Source organism: Phoca vitulina, unplaced genomic scaffold (genome assembly GCF_004348235.1).
Source record: "Phoca vitulina isolate PV1807 unplaced genomic scaffold, GSC_HSeal_1.0 scaffold139, whole genome shotgun sequence".
NCBI lineage: Eukaryota > Metazoa > Chordata > Mammalia > Carnivora > Phocidae > Phoca > Phoca vitulina.
Genome location: NW_022589842.1, coordinates 399,737 through 415,304, shown reverse-complemented (window position 1 = coordinate 415,304; position 15,568 = coordinate 399,737). Strand labels below are relative to the sequence as shown.

At 35.4% G+C, this 15,568-nt stretch overlaps 1 protein-coding gene across 9 annotated transcripts in view; it reads left to right on the top strand.

Annotated features, from left to right (window-relative positions):
* Nucleotides 1-15,568, top strand: part of CEP192 (centrosomal protein 192) — a 145,104-nt gene that overhangs the window by 63,096 nt on the left and 66,440 nt on the right. For all 9 annotated transcript variants that reach the window (XM_032399206.1, XM_032399204.1, XM_032399205.1 and 6 more), the window contains 5 exons: nucleotides 239-448; nucleotides 2,792-2,918; nucleotides 4,223-4,341; nucleotides 9,786-10,614; nucleotides 10,705-10,831. In XM_032399206.1, coding sequence (XP_032255097.1) covers nucleotides 239-448; nucleotides 2,792-2,918; nucleotides 4,223-4,341; nucleotides 9,786-10,614; nucleotides 10,705-10,831 — 1,412 coding nt within the window. The remainder of the gene's footprint in view (nucleotides 1-238; nucleotides 449-2,791; nucleotides 2,919-4,222; nucleotides 4,342-9,785; nucleotides 10,615-10,704; nucleotides 10,832-15,568) is intronic.

Below are 15,568 nucleotides of genomic sequence, written 5' to 3'. Positions count from 1 at the left end.
TAGGCTTTAAAGATCTTTCCATAGTTTTTAACCATGTTTTAAAATGAAGTAATGCTATTTAAACAGATTGAATATGTTCATTACCTTATTATTAGCTGCTTAAGCTTGAATTTGTCCTATTTTTTTTTTAATTAAAATGTTTAAATTTTCTTAGTTCAATTTTCTTATTTTTGCATATTAGAAGAACAGAAAGAAGCCTTGCTGGGGAAATAAAATGAAACAATAACTTTCTCTCTAGGAAGAAAATATAGATGCCCAGAACACTTCAGCTGCTCTAGGGGATACGTCTTGGGGAACTTCAATTAATTATAGTTTGTTGAGGAAATCACTTAGCACATCAGATTTGGACAAAGATGATGCCAGTTATTTACGCCTATCTTTAGGAGAGTTCTTTGCTCAAAGATCTGAAGCGCTTGGTTGCCTTGGTGGCGGTTACAATGTGAAAAGAGTAAGTATAATATGTGCTAGAAGTGGTTGAATTCACCAGCCCTTATATTTTGAATGTTATGATGGTATTAGCTACAGCATAGTATCTTTACAGCAGGGACAGAATAGGGACATGATAGAATTGTGGTAGACAGCTTAGGTTTTATGGTTGGTCAGACCCTGACTCCAGTCCTAGTTCTATCTTTTAACTAACTCTGTGACATGGAACAATTTATTTAACTCATCTATGCCTTAATTTTCCAATTTTTAAAATGGAGTGCTATTTTATAGGGTTTCGTAAGAATTAAGTGTGATGAGACACATAAAGCATTTAGCAACCAAGACTAACTTGCAACAAGTATTCAATACCTGTTATTGATATTGCTATTTTATATCATTCGTTGATGGGAAGAATTTGAAGATTGACTTTTTTAACCTCTTACCTGAAAACATGTTTTGAAATATAGGAAAGTTTTGGTTTAATAAGTTGCAATACATGTAAAAATTTGAAAATGTAAGCAATAGTAGTAAGTTCTATGAAGAATGGTGAGGAGTTGCTTTAGCTGTGGTGATCAGGGCGACTTCTGAGGAGATGGCATTGAACTGGGACCTAAATGATGAGAAGGAGGAGGCTGCCAAAAGATCTGGAGGCAGAGTGTTCCCAGCAAAAGGGGACCATCTATGTGGAGGCTTGGAGGTAGAAACTAGAGTGGCATATCGAGGAACAGAAACCAGGCCAGGGGAGCTAAATGTAAATGGAGGGAGGGAGAGAGGGTAGGATGGTTCAGTGGTAGAAGAAGACCAGGACCAGATCATGAGGGGTCTTTGTAGGACTTGGGTTCATCTGAAATTAATTGGGAAGAAGTGCTTGGAGGCAGGGAGCAACTTTGTCGTGGTGCCGGCGCCATCTCCATGTGTGACATGATGCTACTGTATATGGAACCTGGGTGGAGAGGAGCAGTGAACCAAAAGGAGGAATAGCAGCAGGCAGAGGCTTAGTACATGGGAAGAGATGTGGTGAAGGCTGGAGTCTAGAATGATAGTACAGACACAGAAAAAATCAAGGATTCAAGATTTCTTCTGGAGGTAGAGTCATAAGGCTTGATAAATTCCATATAGGGAGTTGGGTTATTGGAGGGAGTGGTATTAAAACTGGATTTCACTAAATATAATTTGAAATAATAGCCATGGTGTTAGAACTCAAAGTCGATATACAGAACATAAATTTGAAACTAAACTGATTTTGATTCCTTACGTTTCTCTGACTGGTCTACCTGATAACACCTCAGAGCAGTGTTGAAGAGAAGTGATGATGTTGGGGTTCCCTGACACATCCTGTCCCTATACATTCCTGTCTGTGCAGTGAATTAAACAATGAAAATAAGTGCTTTGGAGAGACAGATTTTCCTGCCTGGATTGATTGGGGTTTTGACATTATGAGAGAAGTTGAAGAAGAAATTAATTCCTTACTCAAAAAACAAAGCAGTGGATCATGGAAAAATAGCTCTATCAATTAGAATTTCTGTTTTGGTTTTAGTTATGAAATGTTACTTGCATTCAAGTTGCTGGATCAAGGGAAGAAATTCCCAGGTGCAGATCTATCGAAAATTGAGTGCATTTAATAAGTTTACATTTCAGGTCTATCATGTCAAAGTTGTATAGGAAAGACAGGTGGGAATTCCCTGCTCCTTAACACTTTCATCCAAGTGCTAGGAACATACCGAATCTTAATACAGATTTTTTTTTTTTTTTTTAAGATTGTATTTATTTGACAGAGACACAGCGAGAGAGGGAACACAAGCAGGGGGAGTAGGAGAGGGAGAAGCAGGCTTCCCGCTGAGCAGAGAGCCCGATGTGGGGCTCTATCCCAGGACCCTGCGACCATGACCTGAGCCGAAGGCAGACGCCTAACGACTGAGCCACCCAGGCGCCCCTTAATACAGATTTTTGAGGATGTATTATATAAAATAAATATCCTTATACTTGTAAGTTTTAAGAAGGCAGGACATTTTGCACATTTTATCTTTTTTCTCATTGATATGTCACACTGATGATTAACAGTGCTGACACAGTAGCTGCTCAGTAATAATTACTGAATGAATGAAATGTCTTTTCTGGGTGGTTTGAATTTGGATTTCTTAGTAAAAGCAGCTTATTTGACAGTATTAGTTTTGATGATTGAATATAGCAGTAAGGAAATAAAAGTAGACTTTTAAAGTTCATCTCTAGTTATTTGAGTTTAAATGAAAAGAACAATTATTTTGTTGAAGTAATTCAGCTAGGTTACCCATAGTAAGATAAAATAGTCTAGAATTTCTCAGAGCAGTTAAAAATTAAGGAAATAATTCACATGTTTATTTTGTAGCCATCATTTGGTTATTTTATTAGATCACCAGAGAAGAGAGAACCTGTTGCTCTCATAAGAAAATCTGATGTATCAAGAAGTAATTTGGAAAAAGAAATGGCTCATCTTAACCATGATATATTTTCAGGTAATGGATTAAATGAAGGAGTGTTTAGTAACCTTTTTTTTACCTATAAGTTAGTGGTTATATGATCATGTTCTTATAAGAGTGAAAATGTATATATTGTTTTGAACTTTTTTCAATATTACAGATATTCTTCTTCTATAGCCCACATTGCCTTTTTAGTTGAAAGTGGAAACAAGATGCCAAAATCCATCTAAATCCTTTTGTAAAAAACCAAAGTAAATATATTTTGTTCAAATGGGCTAGTTAGTTTTGACCTGTTAAACTACTGAGTTAGTGAACTGTAGTTACTATTATTATATTTAGGTAGACTTTCGGTTTAAAAGGTATTTTGAGATTTCAACTATGATAGTCTAAGTATGATAAATATCCATGATAAATTTTTTTTTTAAGATTTATTTATTTATCTTAGAGAGGGGGGTGGTGAGGGGTAGAAGGAGAAAGAGAATCTCCAGCAGACTCCCTGCTTAGCATGGAGCCCAATGTGGGGCTCGATCTTAGAACCCTGAGATCATGACCTGAGCCAAAATCAAGAGTTGGATGCTTAACCAACTGAACCACCAGGCGCCCCTCTATGATAAATATTTAAAATCAGACTTTCTTGATAATAACATACAATTATTGAACAGCTACTTTTTGTTAGTACAGTGCCTGGTGCTACATATATAAAATTGTACAAAATATGCTCCAGTCCTTAAAGAGCCTATATCTAGTAGAGGAGTTGGGATAAAGGAGCTATATATAAAATTAGTTGATTTTCTATTATTGTAAAGAGGGATTCATTTTTATTTTTATTTTTAGAGAGCGTGCATGCGTGAGCAGCGGGGGAGGGGCAGAGAGAGAGGGAGAGAGAATCTCAAGCAGGGTCCACACTCAGTGAGGAGCCTGACACAGGGCTTGATCTCAACAACCCTGAGATAACGACCTGAGCTGAAACCAAGAGTCGGACGCTCAACCAACTGAGCCACCCAGGTGCCCCAAGAAGTACTAATTTTTGAATTCAGCTTATTGTATATTTGTGAAATGTTTAAAGCTGAAAATATTAAATGAGTTTGTCAGTATTTGAAACGGAGAGATTAAAATCCACAATCTTCTTCAAAGTTTAAACTTGGCAAAATCAAATTAACAGTGCCCTGATCCTTTGCCCTAGTGACCGTACATTTAAATAGTTTTTGTGAAGATGACTTTTAATTGAGGTACAAAGACTCTATCTTGGCAATTAATCATGTTGAGTGGTCCTTATCCTACAGATTGTTTCTGTGAGACAGTATATAGATGTAAGTTGAATTATTGTATATTTTCTACAGGAGACTTAAAAGCACAGCTAAATGAAGGATCAGTTACACTTCAGGCTGAAGAACTGGAGAGTATTTCACAAGTGGATGAAAGTGATGTGACATTAACTGCCAATAACTGCAAAACAGAGGTATCTTGAGCTTTCCATAGAGAAAAACTAAAACTGCATTGTTATTGTTCTTGTATAAGATCAACATAAAGTCACATGTGAAAAATGTATGCAGTATAACATTGGTTGGTTTTTCTTGGATTCAGTTTTATTATAAATGTCCTTCAAATTTTCAGAAACATTTTAATCAACATATAATAAATATACATGCTAAGTACATACATACTAAACATAATAAGCATACATAAATTTATTTATAAAACAAACTTGCAGTCAGTGAGTTACCACAACTTACCTGTGTACACCCCCAGATCAAGAAAGAGAACACCACTAGCAGCTCAGAAACCATTTTTTTTTTTTTTTGCCCATTCTGAGCACTACTCCTCCTATCCACTATTAATTTTGCCCGTTTTTGAACTTTATTTACAAGAAATCATGTACCATGTATTCTTTCTCTTTGATTTTTTCCCTTGTGTTTACTAGGTGCAACTATGTTCAGTACAAAAGAAGCTTATTTTCATTACTATATATAGTATTCTATTATATGAATGCCCTGCATTTGCTATGCCTATTAGACATGTCCATTGGACATTTGGGGTCTATCTTATGTTAATATGACACTGTGGCTTTATAAGTCTTGTTACCTTATTTTTCATGTTAAGTATCTTGACTATTCTTGGCCCTTTGCATTTCCACATATGTTTTAAAATCAGATTGCCACCTTCAGCAAACTAACCAGTAGCACTGTTGGGCTTTTAACTGGTGTTCCATTTAATCTCTAGAACAGTCAAATTGACACCTTTATAATTCTGAATCCTATAATTCATGAAAATTACATATCCTTCCACCTAGGTTTTAATTTTTCTCTGTATTTTATGATTTTTGTGTGTGCAGAGATTACATACATCTTTTGTAAATTGCTTTCTAACTTGTTGAAACAGTGTTTTAATACTACCTTTCTTAGCTTCACTCTTCCTTTTTTTGGCTAAACGGAAATACATGTTTTTTTAAATACTCAACTTATATATAGCAACCATGCTAAATTTACTATTAACTCTAATAATTATCTGTAGATTCTTTGGATTTTTCTATATATGCAGTTTTATCTTCTGAGAATAACAATAGTTTTGTTCCTTTCTGATTTTGATACCTTCAATTTCTTTGACTGGCCTACCTTATTACACCTCAGAGCAGTGTTGAAGAGAAGGAATGATGTTGGGTTTCCCTGACAGGGTGGGAAAGCTCTTCAGTATTTTATTTTTAAATTGGATGTGTGCTACTGTGTGACCAACTAATACTTGACAAAGCAGGAAAGAATATCCAATGGAAAAAAGATAGTCTCTTCAACAAATGGTGTTGGGAAAACTGGAGAGCAACATGCAGAAGAATGAAACTGGACCACTTTCTTAGACCATACACAAAAATAAATTCAAAATGGATGAAAGACCTAAATATGAGACAGGAAACCATCAAAATCCTAGAGGAGAACATAGGCAGCAACATCTCCGACCTCAGCCATAGTAACTTCTCACTAGACACGTCGCCTGAGGCAAGGGAAACAAGCAAAAATGAACTATTGGGATTTCAGCAAGATAGAAAGCTTTTGTGCAGCGAAGGAAACAATCAACAAAACTAAAAGGCAGCCTACAGAATGGGAGAAGATATTTGCAAACACTGTACCCGATAAAGGGCTAGTATCCAAAATCTATAAAGAACTATCAAGCTCAACACCCAAAAACCAAATAATCCAGTTAAGAAATAGGCAGAAGACATGAATAGACTTTTTTCCAAAGAAGGCATCCAGATGGCTAACAGACACATGAGAAGATAACTCAGTATCACTCATCATCAGGGAAATACAAATCAAAACCAAGATGAGATACCACCTCACACCTGTCAGATCGGCTAAAACTAAAAACACAGGAGACAACAGATGTTAGCAAGGATGCGGAGAAAGGGGAACCCTCTTACACTGTTGGTGGGAACGCGAACTGGTGCAGCCACTCTGGAAAACAGTAGAGGTTCCTCAAAAAGTTAAAAATAGAACTACCCTATGACCCAGCAATTGCACTACTAGGTATGTACCCAAAGGATACAAAAATACAGGTTTGAAGGGGCACATGCACCTCATTGTTTATGGCAGCATTATCAACAATAGCCAAACTATGGAAAGAGCCCAAGTGTCCATTGACTGATGAATGGATAAAGAAGATGTGGCATATACATAAAATAGAACATTACTCAGCCATCAGAAAGAATGAAATCTTGCCATTTGCAACAATGTGAATGGAGCTAGAGCGTATTATGCTAAGCAAAATAAATCAGAGAAAGACAAACACCATGTGATTTTACTCATATTAGAATTTAAGACACAAAACAGAAGAACATGGGGAAAAAAGAGGTAAAACATAAGAGCCTCTTAACTATAGAGAATAAACTGAGGGTTGCTGGAGGGAGGTGGGTTGGGGATGGGCTAAATGGGTGATGGGCATTAAGGAGGGCACTTGTTACGATGAGCACTGGGTGTTATATGTAAGTGCTGAATCACTGCATTCTACTCCTGAAACCAACATTGTACTGTATGTTAACTAACTAGAATTTTAAGTCTGAAGAAAAAAATAAATTAGATGTGTGCTGTAGGTTTTTATTTATCATCATTTTTTAAAATTCCCTTCTGATACTTGTCTGCTAGTTTGTTTTGTTTTTAACTTGTAAGGAGGTTGAATCTTGTCAAATGCTTTATTGTGTCTGTCAAAGTAAGCATCAGCTTTCTTTTTTTCTGGTAATGTGGTGAATCACATGAAATAGTTTTTGAATATTCTACTGTTCTTCTATACTTGGAATATACCTATCCTTTTTATAGATCATTGGATTTGGTTTGCTTATGGTCTATTTAGAATGTTGTGTCTGTGTGAGTGAGCAGAATGCCTTTTTGGTTTCGGTATCAAGGTTTTGATCGTCTCATTTTCTTCTGTTTTTCTGAAAGAGTATAAGAATGGTGCTGTTATTTTTATTTATTTTTTTTAAGATTGGTGCTGTTAGATTTTGGTAGAGTACATTGGTGAAATCCTCAGAGTCTGGAATTTTCTTTAATACTTTTTAATTGCTGATTCAATTTTTTTTAAAGATTTTATTTATTTGAGAGAGAGCGAGCGCGCACAAGTGCATGAGCGGGGTGAAGGGCAGAGGGAAAGGGAGAGGAACAAGCAGACTCCCCACTGAGCAGGGATCCTGATACGGGGCTCGATCCCAGGACCCCAAGATCATGACCTGAGCTGAAGTCAGACACTTAACTGACTGAGCCACCCAGGTGCCCCTCAGTTTCTTTAAAAGTTACAGGACTATTCTGATCTTTAAAACTTGTGTCAGTTTTAGTAAATTGTAGTTTCCTAGGAATTAGAACCTTTCATCTAAACTTGAAAATATATCACTCCATATAAATTGACAAATATTGACCATAATATCCTCTTGTGATTGTTTAATATTTTAGGTTCTTAAGGAATGTCTTCTTTGTTATATATTGGCTCTTTTCCCTCTCTTTTCTCTTAGTCATTCTTACCAGGTATTTCTCAATTTTATTAATTCATTAATTTTATTCTCTGTTTTCTATTCAGATTTTTTGGTCTTTATTTCCTTCCTTATATTTTCTGGGGATTTAACTTGTTGTTTTTCTAACTTCTGGAGATAAATGTTTAGTTTAATTTTTCTTCCTTTCTGCTTTTCTTACATAAACATCTAATGGTATAAATTTTCCTGAAAGCAGGAATTTTGTTGCATCCGTACTATTTTTTACATCAGATATTTTTTGATATGTCATACTGTCTTTATTATTCCATTTAATATATGTTCTAATTTCTCTGGTCCGTTGTGTTTTGCAAGTGTATTGCCCAATTTCCAAACATTTAGGGGTTTTCCAGATTTTAAAATATTGAGTCTAGGCCTTTGAAATTTGCTGAAACATGATATATGGCTCAGCATTTGTTCCATTTTTGAAAATATTTTCTGTGCACATAACGGGAATGTCTGTGGTGTGATCTTTGGTTGCTCTCTTCTGTGTATTTTATTTAGGTAAATTTTGTTAAATCATAGTAATGAAACTGTATCCTTAAAATTATTGTACTTGTTCTTTCAGTTACTTAGATATTAAAATCTCACACTATGATTATGGATGTGTCTGTTATTCATTGTGAGTCTGGCAGTATTTGCTTTAAAAATTTTGAAGCTGTGTTTTTAGGTACATAGAAATTAGAATTGTTCTCTCTGGTGAATCAGACCTTCTTTCATTGTGTATGACTGCCTTTGTTTGCAGTTAAAGCGCTTTATGCCTTAAGTCTAGTTTGATATTAACATAGGTAACACCAGCTTGCTTTCTTTATTGTTTATTGAGTGTTTGCATGTTACATCTTTTTCTATTTTGCTTTTAACCTTTTACAGGAAATGTCACTGAAATAATTTGAGGCCATGGGAGATTTAATCTTCCAGACAGGATTTATGTTTGCTTCTGACATGAATGAGGAACACCAGCAAGACATAAATAGGAACCATGGGTAAACAACTGAAATGGAACCAACAGCAAAGAAACATAAACCTATTTAATATTAAAAAATGCAAGTTAAGACTTCGGTCTCCACTAATAGCAGACTAAGCAATGCAAACCAGTTCTGGCTGACAACAGTTAGAACTGGATAACATATCCAGAAGCATCTTTTAGAAGGTACTGGAGAGCTAAAAAAGGAGCAAAAAACTATTGGGCCAAAATCCAAGAGAAGAAAGAATCCCAGTACTGAGAATGCTCTTCCCTGTGGGGATCTGTTGCTTCAAGAAGATGCTGTGGATAAGATTTTAAGAAGAAACTCAGCAAAGGTGTTCTTATGGGAGTGAGGGTATAAAAACAGAGTTCAGTGCCTACCAATGATGAGAGGTAGGGAGTAGCCGTGGTAAACAATCGTGCTTTAGGATGAGACCACAAAGGGTTACACACCCTAGGATAAAAGGCAAACAAAAATTAGGCTGGCCCTTGTAAGGACTGAGGGCCAGCTCCAATCAGCTCAATCCCAGTACCTGGATCAAAGTGATCTGAGACTGCTGGTGTTCCTCATTTCTAAAAATTGAATGAAATTACCAAGGATTATATTTGGAATCACAGTGGCTCATTGGTTTCTCAATCCCAGTGTCTTAATGTTTTATTTTAAATTATTGTCTGGTTCAGTTTTAACACCTCCTTAGCATCTCTTTAACTGCTGAAGATTTTTAAAAAAATAATTGATAATCCAATTTTGTGAGTAACCCAGTACTCTGTAATTAAAGTTGATAACAACTGTCTTTTTAAAATTAGGGTATTTAATTGGTATACCATTAATTTCTAGCTGCTGTTAAATTTTATGTAACATCTAAAGATTAAACTAATACGTACATGTCCATGAAACTGAGATAAATTTATCTGATGTGAATTTTCTCCTTTCTAGGACAGTTTCTTCATGAGTAGCAAACCCCGAAGATACAAAAGCAAGCCACCTACTGATGGTGATTCTGTACTTAGGATAAGCACCATTGCTTCAGCCATTGCAGATGCATCAGTAAGTACTGATCCTTCCCAACTTGCTGCCATGATCAAGGCACTTTCAAATAAAACCAGAGAGAAGACTTTTCAGGAAGATAATAAACAAAAGGACTATTCCACTGTGCCTCATTTCTTGCCTAATGATACAGAAAAAAGTAATGGATCCAGCATGTTTGATATGGAGAAATACCTTAAAAAAACAGAAGTCAGTAGATATGAAGGTGGACTGGAAAACTTTTCAAGAGCTGGTACATCTGATCGGTGGGATTTATCTTTGCCAAAAGAACAGTTTACACGAGACATCCATACAGTGGACTTAGGTGCTGCTAATATAAGTATAAAGGAACCAGAAGAAAATACAGCATTTACTTTTTATGGTGAAAATGGAGAGAGCAAGAATCAAGAATCATTTAGAACAAACTGTCCAAATTCAATTCTTACAAATAGAAAAGAGAATGAAAGTACAATAGTTGATGTGAAGACATATCCTCTTGACAACAAATTACCAGATATTGGTAACTGCAAAACAGCCACCTCAGTATCCACTCCAACATCTAATAGTTATTCATTAGTAAGGAACCCCAGGATAGCATCTGTTTGGCTGTCAGGAGAATGTGAAGAAATAACAAATAATAGAGAAAATCAGAGGCAAAATGAGTGTGTTAGTGAAGCAAGCAATGGTGAAAAACATGTGACTTTTGGAAAACATTCCATAATTACGCCTAAAAATGTTGGTAAGTGTTGAAGTAATTGGTCACATTCACAAAATTACAAGTGATTTTTGTTGTTGTTGTTCTCATTGAAAAATAACACTTTTCTGATAGATTTGAAAAATCACTCTCCTGAGCATGGTGGACATGGGTCAGAGGATGACCAGGATAGTTTCAGACCTTCCTCTTCTCCATTGAGTCATTCTTCTCCTAGTGAAATTTCTGGAACAAGTTTATCAGGGTAGGTGCTTACCTTTTTTTTTTTTTTTTTTTTTTTTTCTTTTTCTTTAATAATAAAAATACGTGTTCAGTATAAGAAAATTGGAAAAAGTGTAAAGAAGAAAAATAATCATTTATGGGTTCATTTCTCAAAGGTAACCATTGTATATATTTTGTGAATTTGTTTCAAGCCATTTTTCTGTGCAAGTTTTTATACTTTGTTCTCACTTATTATAATGATTCTTTGTATTTAAGAGAAAATTAGTCTGCACAGTGAATCAGCCACAGATTATTTGATGCCTTTGGTGGATAATGGGAGATACTATATTTTACTATATTATGTCATTTTATTTTTTGTTTTGCCATTTTAATGATACTGAGATGAACAGCTTTGCCCGTAAAATTTTTTTTCCATGTTTTGACTGTTTCCTAAGGATAGATAAGTAGAAGTGAAATTCCCAACTCAGGAAATCATTAGCAAATTATTTTCTAAATAGGTCTTAAAGACTTGCGTTCTTACCATCCGTGTATGATGAGAGTATCCATCTCACTGTTTTCTTACCAATATTTTAAATAGCTTAAAGGTTTGGATATTTTTTTATCTTGTATTAATTTGATTTTTTAATGCTAATGAGATTGGTAAATACTTTTTCAAGGGTTAGAAGAATCCTAATACTTCGTAGGTTTTAACTCAAGTTATAAGAACTTTTTAAAACGTAATTTTTCAAAAATGCCATAATTTGCATTATTCAAAAAGTACGCATATAGATATATGTGTGTGTATAACTTTTGAACAGTGTAAATTTATTGCTTTATGAAATGTTTATATGTGTATTTATAAATGTATATATGTGTATATTTGAAATGTATACATATGTATATATGTGTATATGCACTCATGTGCATGTGTGTATTTCCCTACATTACCCTGTTCCTTTTCTGCCTAGTTCCCCAATCCCCTCACCAGGGAACTGTTGTTATTAGTTTCTTAGGTATTCTAGAGTTTTTTTATGCATGCATAACCAAATATGAATATATATTCTTACTGTCATTCCTTTTTATACTCAATATAGAGTCCTTTACGCACTTCTTATATTTTGCTATATAAAGTTACTTATTACAGCTTCGTTTGTATTATAGTCACTTTGGTCATGTGAAATAGATCTATAGGATAAGTTCCCAGAAATGAGATTTTTGGATCAGAGTATTTGCATTCATGTACCTATTTAAATTAGTACAACCATGTCATAGAGGTTGTACTGGTTTAATTATCCCACCAACAATTTAAGAGAGAGCCTGTTTTCCCACAGCCTCATCAACAGAATGTTTATAAAACTTTTTGGTGGTTGACATTTTGATAGGTGAAAGAAATAGTATCTCAGTATAACTTTAATTCATATTTTTTAGGAGTGATAATGAGCATCTTTTCCTCTATATTTGTATTTCCTTCACTATGAAATATCTATTCATATTTGTTGCACATTTTTCTCATGGATTTTTAGTCTTTTTTGTCTCCATTTCTAGGAGCCCTTGATGTATTAGGCAGAATGAATAGCCCTTTGTGATATGAGTTATATATCCTAGTCTATAGAAGCATTTTTTTTCTTTTTACTTGGCTTGTATTTTTTTGCCATACAAAAAGTTTATTATTAACTTTACGAATTTTGTCTTTTATGGCTTCTTTTTTTTTTTTTTTAAGTAAGCAGGGAGGGAGAGAGAATCTTAAGCAGGCTCCACATCCAGTGCAGAGCCTGATTTGGGGCTCAGTCTCACAACCCTGAGATCATGACCTGAGCCGAAATCAAGAGTTGGACATCTAACTGACTGAGCTACGTAGTTGCCCCTTTTATGGCTGTATAAAGTATCTTTTATATGTTTCTCTATTGAAAGATTTTAATAAACACAAAAACTTACCTAAACAGTAAAATTATTAAAAATGTTCAATATTTTGAAACAGGTTGAAATTATATCTGATTTCAAAGTTATCTATTAGGTATTTCCCTGGCTGCCATTGGAGTTTTGCATATTCATCTGAAATGGTATGGGTAAGCTACAGTTAACAATTAGTAGAGGGCTTAAATTCTTTACTGTTTCAGTGACTCTTCAATACCTCATCTTGAAACACTTTTTCATATACACAGCCACCTCTTATTTAACGGCTCATGTTTATAAAACGTTAGAAGTCATCCAGCTCTACCAAATTTGAAGGTCATCTGGCCTTGACTTGTCATGATGGATGTCATCTACTGATTTTTCTCCTTTATCTCCCCTCTAATATTTGTCTGTAAAGTCATCTGAATGTTTATCTTTGTACCGTTAAATAAGCTTCTGCTTCTGACACTTGTTTTGCCAGCTTTTAAATGATGTTCTTTGAGTCCCAACTGTGTTAGTTTCCCATGCCTTCCATAACAAAGTGTCACAAACTGGGTGGCTTAAAACAACAGAAGGGTATTGCCTCATACTCTGTAGGCTAGAAGTTCAGGGCCATGTTCTCTCTGAAGCTTTTTTGGGGAGGGGGCGCAAGGCTGGCTCAGTTGGTAGAGCATGTAACTCTTGATCTTGGGATTGTGAGTTCCAGCCCCTTGTTGGGTGTAGAGATTACTTACAAATAAAAAAATCTTTAAACTGAAGCTTTTAGGGGAGGATTCTTCCTTACCTCTTCCAGCTTCTGGTAGTCATAGGCGTCCATCGGTTTGCAGATGAATTATTCTAATCTCTGCCTCTGCATTCACATTGGATTAAGGGTCCAGCCTATTCCACTATGACCTTATTTTAACTAATTACATCTGCAGTGACCCCATTTCCAAATAAGGTCACATTCTGAAGTATTGGGGGTTAATACTTTAACATATGTTTTTTTGGAAACACAGCTCAACCCATAATAGTGTCTTATCACCAGTGAGAGCTTATTCTCATGTTCTTTCCCTTTCTACTTTTTTCTTTTTTAGTTACATAATTTCTGCATTGGCATTTCATTTGCATTTTGATTCATCACCGTATCCTATACTTGTTTAGTTTTTATTCTTTAGTTAAATATATTCTTATTTATTTATTTATTTTTTATTTTACTATGCTATGTTAGTCACCATACATTACATCATTAGTTTTTAATGTAGTGTTCCATGATAAATATATTCTTTTCTAGCCATCAGGTGTTTCCTCTCTCTCGACTGACTGAAGTATGTCCTGTGGTAGTTTGCTCAGAGGACAGAGGGAACATTACTTGCTAGGCTCATGTTCCACAGTTAACCTGTGGCTTTTGTAATGAAAGCATAGCGTGGCTTTGTTTAAAATCTTCGGCTTATGCTTTCCTCCCTTAAGTCTTTTGTAGGGATTGCTTTACTGTCTCTGTGGAATGAAGGAGGGAAATCTGAGGCACCCCAATTCTTTCTGCCTCAGAATTGACTTGATCTTTTTGTAAGCTTATGCCGAAGATGCTCTCTTTCAAGTCTAGTTTAATTTTATTAGGCTATATCTCTATGTTGACTCTTCATGGTTATTTTGTCGCATCATACAGTATACCCTTCAGTATGTGAATTCAGGCATTTATTTACTTAAGGAAAATTTGCCGCAGCCCTTTACTGCCCCCAGAACTCTAGTGATGCATATGTGGGATCCATTTTGCTTGACGTCTGCATTTATTTTCTCTTTAATCCTTTAAGAACTTACTATTTTGGAAAAATTATAGATCACAAAGATACCACCCAGTTTCCCCTAGTGGTTACATCTCTCATACTTTTAGCATGGTGTCATCACCAGAAACTTGTCATGGGAACAGTGAATGTGTGGGTAGAATTCAGTGTCATTTTATCACAGGTGTGAATTCATGTAACCACCACCACAATCAGAGATACAGAATTTGACCATCACTGCAATGATCTGCCTCTTTCTTAATCTCTGTTTCATCTTATTTGCGTTTCACATTTTTTATCTCTGCATTCCTTACAGTGTTTTCTGCAGTGTCTCTTTCCTCCTGTGTACTTTCCAGTTTCATCTTGTTTCTGTGGTTTTGATATTTTTTAATTGTATATGAAGGCATTTAATAAAAATATAAGTACTCTTATATAAAGCCTTACATTATTATTTTTTCCGTCACATTGCCCTTGGTCAGAGAGAATGCTGGCTGGCTGGTCTCACTCTTAGACCCACCTGATTTTTTTTTTGTCCTTCTAAGAAAATATACTTATCTGTTATGTATAGGAAATAGACCTTAGGGGGATACTAAAGTTTCTCATGAACTTGGTATATGTTCAGATATTTTGAATGAGGGTGTCATATTTAACCTTTCTAAAGTGACCGTGGAATCGGTAAGCTTACTCCACATGCGTAAGCTAGCCAGGCACCTGCAACCCCACTTCTTAGTGTGGGGCAAAACAACAGGATTTAATGAGAAAAGGCCAATTTAGAAGAGGGTAAGTGTGCTCTGAATTAAAATCGCAGGGAAGATGAAATGAGAGTGATGCAGTGTTGCTGAGTTACTCAGCACACGTGTTTTGCTGCCATAGCCACCAAAGCAAATACGAATTGAGATCAGTCTCTGGTATGTAGATTAATCCATGAATCATTTGGGGGTGAGGTTTAGCCTACTAGTGTGCTCACTGTCAGATTTTTGGCCCACTCCTAACCCAGTTTTAGGATTTCACAGTATGCATTGTTGTATTTTATTTTTATTGATGTATAATTAACATACAGTAAAATACACGGGGTTTCATTTAGTGGGTTTCTGACACTTACATACACCTATGTAAACACCACCACC